General features: G+C 27.4%; 1 protein-coding gene across 1 annotated transcript; it reads left to right on the top strand.

Moving 5' to 3' along the window:
* The first annotated feature begins 1319 nt into the window (after positions 1-1319).
* LOC130936266 (uncharacterized) lies at positions 1320-4254 on the top strand. The gene is made up of 2 exons (XM_057866314.1): positions 1320-2105; positions 3772-4254. The coding sequence occupies exons 1-2, from the start codon at positions 1536-1538 to the stop codon at positions 3886-3888; spliced, it is 687 nt and encodes a 228-aa protein (XP_057722297.1). The 5' UTR covers positions 1320-1535; the 3' UTR covers positions 3889-4254.
* The last annotated feature ends 1794 nt before the right edge of the window (positions 4255-6048 follow it).

Below are 6048 nucleotides of genomic sequence, written 5' to 3' on the forward strand. Positions count from 1 at the left end.
GGAATACAAACTTACAACCAAATATCCACTACTACTAGATGGCTTACTTTTCAGAAGAAAACAAGTAGAGAAGAAGAAGAGATCGAAATGTTTGTGGAGAATACAACTTAATTAAAGGGTTGCACATCCTTTAATAGCTGCTGAAAATTTGTTGTAACGTATCTCGTTTACAATGTAAACATCATAATTCTTCACGTACGTTTATAGTGTAAACGAAATAAGATTGCATGTATCCCGTTTATACTATAAACAAAATATACACGTCTACCATTTCATGTCTTATCTCATTTATATTGTAAATGAGATAAGAGATACAATGCATTTTGATTAAAAAAAATTCTACAAAATATATATATTTTGATAAATAAAATATTTATTTTATTTATTTAAAAAAAAATCCTGCAACTAACTGAGCCATTGTTACATTTGATAAAAATGACAACTCCATAAAGCAAATTTTTTAAATATATATATATATATATATATATATATATATATATATATATATATCCTGATTTAAATTTAATTTAATCTTAAATAAATATTTGTTTAAAAAAGCTAGACAATTCGATTGTTCTCACTAATAATCTAAATGAAGGGAAGAATGAATATTTATTTATTTAAGAAGTTTCCAATACATAATTTTATGTTTGTGCAATTATTTACTAAAAAATCAACATGATAAACATTACTAAAATCCTTTTAAAATTAAATTTAAACATATAATTAAAAGATATAAAACATACAACATTCTAACATAAATTTATTCTCATTTTAATCATATAAAATTGTAATAAATAAATTAAATATACTTAATTATTAATATTCATTAATATAATTTAGGCTGACTTATTTCATGCTCTCCTTATTACATGCTGATCAAAATTCATGACATACACACTAGAACAAGTCTATTTTAGTTATTTCTGTATTTCGATATTTTTAATATAAATAATACTACGTGATTATTAGTAATAATAGTATAATACATTATAACTTGCAAACATTTCAAATATGGCATTTCCATATACGATACTATATTAGTAATCCGTCACAATTTGGGTCCTTAAACTTGTCATTTTTATTGGAATAGCCCATTTTTTTTTTTTTACCGAAACATTTTATACATGTTTTCATGTAGTCCGATCCTTACCCCATACCATATAGCAACAACACACCCTAAGTAAAAATTTAAAAATGATCATTACCAAAAAAAAAATTAAAAAATGAATTAATTCGTCTCATAAATTTTCTTAATTCATCGTTTATTATGCTATTAATAATAATATATATTTTTGAAAGACAATGATGTGATCCTAACAAAATTCTCCTATGATGGTGGCACCAGTATTTCTCTTATTAGTAGTAGTGATGAGATTCCACGCAATACTCCACACAAGCCACCTTCTTTGATTCCACAAACTCAAAAACACTTTTTCTTCTATATATGCCAATTTTCCTTGTGATCACTCCTCTAAAACATAGAGGATCCTAAAGATTTTGAAGGATCTATTTCTTTTATTTAGTGTGGAGAGATGGATATTGATCATGAATGGGAACTCCTCCCAGATCATGGGTACCTTGATTTCAATGAAGTTAGTGATGAGAATCATCAAATTCTGTTTGGGAAGAGAAATAATTATGACGAGTCATCAAAAGGTAGTGTCTTTGACAACTACTTCACCACTGAAGCAGCATCATGGAATCATAATAATCATCATCATCAACATCAACAACAACTAGTTCATCATGTTCCAATAATCCAATTGGAACCAAGAATTGATGATGATGAGGAAGACACCGTTTCACAGAATGTTTTCTTCAAGAATAATGATCAATTTGTCGAAATGAAAAAGGATTCTTCTTCAGCTCCTCCATCATCAATGGATGCAGGTGATGAGGTAACAGTAGCAGGGGAGGAATCGAGTGATGGAGAATTCAATATATGGAAGTGGGGTATGAGTGGTGTTGGAGCAATATTTTCTTTTGGTGTTGCTGCAGCCACTATCTGTGTCTTCTTCTTCGGAAACGCCCATCAAAGAAACAGAATCCACCACCACCACCGCCACAAGATTCGCTTCCACTTCTACACTCATGATGATAAGGTCAGATAATAATGTCTCACTATTATTATTATTATTATTATAAACTACCAAAATCGTCCTCCATCCTAGAAATACTTTTCAATTTGATAACGAAAAAATATTTTTAAAATATTTTAAAACACTACAAAAATACTCAATTTTAAATATATATTTTGAAAAAATATTTTAAAAATTAAATTTTGATATAATTTTTTTAAACATAATTAAAAAAGAATATTTTTATCATTAAAATTTGGTGATTTTAAGTTAAATAGATTTTTTTTTGTGACTTTTTATCAATGATAAAAAATAAAAAACAAAACTCTAGAGATCGAATTTTTGCCTTTTAAGTTTGGTATTTAATGATGTTTTTCACTAATGTTAAAATTTGGTATATTTTTTTATATGAAGATCATAAATTTCAGTGCAAAATTTGTGATTTTTAATTTTTTTTTAAACATGTAAATCTGAGAGTGGATTTGTCTTTTATTTTAAATTTTTTTAAATATATAAATTTAATCCTTAGATTTGTATTCTGGTATTAATTATTTTTAAAATATAAATCGGACTTTTTCATTTAGTTTACGAAGAAAAAAATTATTTCAAAATACAAATCGAATTCTTAAATTTGTACACTATAAAATCTGACTCTCAAATTTTATTTTATTATTCTGATTTATTATTTAAAATTAAAAAAAATAAAATTCATATAAAAAAAATACACAAATTAACCATTACACTGAATTACACACAATATTTTTTTATTTCTAAAAAAATTAGCCCGAATTTTTATTTTTTTGTGTTTTTTGATTAATTATCTAAATATTCTTACATAATTTAAATGCATAAATAATTTGTGAAACACAAAGATTATTTATCATTTATAAAGATAATGACATTATTTTTAGTTATTTTTATCATGTTTTATAATATTTTAAGGACCGCTATTAAAAGTAGAATTTTTTTTGTCAGCGATTTTCAAAAATCAAATGTGATTATGGTAGTTTACTCTCGTTATTATTCAATTATATAAGGTGTAATTAAAACAAAATAACCTGGACTTGACTCTTTCTAGCTATCTTATAAGGTTTTTTACATATATAAAAATGTGGCAAATGGACTATTTTAATTGAAAAATCTACTTAATTATATTATTAAGTGTGATTATTTACAATAAACACCTTTTAAAAACTAAAAAGAAAAAAGTTTTTATGTGATTTAGTAAGTTTAATTACTTCCACAATAATTTTTTTATTTTACATTTTTAACCAGTGTTCTTTAAGATTAGTTAAAAAAGACTTTTATGTCAGTTATCAGGATTGTGATAATGAGCACATGTGCTATTTGATAAATAAATAATGAAAAATATTAGAAAATTATTAGAATTTATTATTTTTGGTCATCATTTAGCTATTAATTCAATTCTTTTAGTTTAGTTCTTTTAATTTAGTAATCTAACAACATACTATATTTTATACTTTTAAATTTTAATGGTCTTCTAGTATTTTTCATAAATAATATCATAGAAGAAAAAAAAAAAAGATGAGGTGAGAGAAGAAAAGATTTTTTGTTAATTTTTCATAAAATATGGAATTATAGTATTCTTGAATAATTCATTGGATTTGATCCAAAACATCCATTGTTTATGCTCTAATTTGAATCGAGTTTCAAATTTTTGTGATTGCAGAGGCTTACACAAGTGGTTCAGCATGCATCCAAATTGAATGAAGCAATTTCAGCAGTCAGGGGTGTTCCTCTCAGTAGAGCTCACATAACCTATGGTGGTTATTATGATGCCATTTGAAACATTATTGGATCTTTAATTTGGATTCTACACTATGGAACAACCATGCGGCAATATCTTTTTTCTATTCTGGCTCTTTCACATTACTAGTAGTTTAGTTTTTGTAAATAAAATAATGCCGGATTCTGTTCTTTTTTGTTCTTGCTTGTTCTATAGGTTCAATAGATTAGGGGGTTACATATTTTCTTATTATTATTTTATCCATCCATTTGGATTGGATGATAAAGAAAGTTTGTTTAATGATGCAAGTTGGCCCAATTATGGGGCAAAGTTTTATGAAATGCGGCCGTAAAGAATTGATTAGTGGTAATTGTTGGATTGATTGATTATTACTAATTAAATTTAATATTATATTTATTTATATAAGGAGTAGTTAAATGCGATTATCATTATCAAGCACTAGCTGTAATTTACGTTGACATTTGTTAGTATGGTAATGGTCCATGCCTAATGGTAAAGAAATTTGAAAAATGTTAAACTATACTTGACCACATCTTGAACTAATTAGGCAGAATTGTATTGTGTGACAGCAATGATTTTTATGTTATAAAGTCACATGAAAAGAAAAGTGTGGAACAAAATTAATGCTTTGTTAGTTTGTTAGTTAGCTTTATTTTTTATTAATCAAATCAATTAATAATGGTTATTATAAAATAGTGGCCCGTGTATGCATGTAGCCGGTATTCTAGTTATTGCCGTAAAAACCCACTTTGCTCTTTTTTTTTTTTTTTTTATCAACTTTGACATTGTTTAAAATTAAAAATCCGATAATCTTTATAAATATGAGATCATTTTTATTTTTTAGATTTTATTAGTGTAAATTAGGCCAACTTAACTTTTTATATGATATAAGAACTTGATTAAAATTATTATTAAAAATAGTATCAATGGTTCAGGTATATGAAAATGAAAGTTTGAGGGAAGAGAAAAAAAATAAAACGAGAAAGAGAAAGTGCTAGATGATTTTAAAATTTGGAGAGTGATTTTGATTTCATTATTTAGCTCTTTAGCTTACATCAGTAGTTTATATACATGAGTATGATTAGTTACATGTTATATAAATTATCCTTTCATAACAATTTTAACTACCTTTTTATGAATTTGACACTGCTTTGGGAGATTTTGAAACTAATGTTCAACATGGTCGGCTTCACTTATGAATTTGACACTGTTTTGGGAGATTTTGAAACTAATGTTCAATCAGTATATCCTGATATTGGTGAGGGGCTGTTGGAGTTTTTGATGCAGCAGAGATTAAAGGATCGACATGTGTCCTTGTGCCCTCGATCTAACGCTGTATTTGATGTTGAGGCTGCGACGATATTTGAAAAGAAAAAAATGAAGGAGCTAGCTCATAAGGAGGAACAGATTCGTCATTGGCACCCCCTCGAAGACAAGATGGACAAAGTTCTCAAAGTTCTCAAGGAAATTTTGTTCCTTCACTCAATTGTTCACAACCTTTAGGAGTCCAGTTGATCAAGAATTGTCAAGAGTTTTGGGATTGTGAAATGTCTCAATATCGACAATGCCAATTCCAAAGGGGTTATAGGGATTTTAATCGAGGTCGATATTCACACCCTAGAGGAAGGGCGAGAGGTAATCGAGGTGAAAGATTTGCACATCAATTGTGCCGAAAAAGCCATCGATCTCAACAGGCAAGGGAACAACTCCTTCCGTTCATTCACGAATAGTTTTTTCTATTGATGGAAAAACTCACCCTAAAGGAATTGCTTTAGCTAAAAATGAAAAAGGGAAGTCCATCGAAGTTTCCTCGATTAAAACTAATGAGAAAAATGTTGATCGTGATGAAGAGTATTTCGATAAAGGAGATGAGGAAATGGTGAGTACCATCTCCATTATCCCTATAGAATGTTTGGGAGAATATGAAGGGAATTTGAATGAAAATTATGATGTAGAAGATGAATAAGCTTTTTTTTATTTGTGAAAATGAAGAATTGGGATGTTTTCAGAAGCCAACAGAAAAGCAAAAGTCACATCTTCGACCTTTATACATTACTGCTTGTATGAGTGGTATTTGTGTTAATAAATTATTGATTGATAGCGGCACAACAATTAGCTTGTTGCCAGAGAAGATATTAATCAAAGTGGAAAAACATTTCGATAACTTGATACCCACAAATATTTTAGTGACTGATTATA

This window comes from Arachis stenosperma, chromosome 6 (genome assembly GCF_014773155.1).
Source record: "Arachis stenosperma cultivar V10309 chromosome 6, arast.V10309.gnm1.PFL2, whole genome shotgun sequence".
Lineage (NCBI taxonomy): Eukaryota > Viridiplantae > Streptophyta > Magnoliopsida > Fabales > Fabaceae > Arachis > Arachis stenosperma.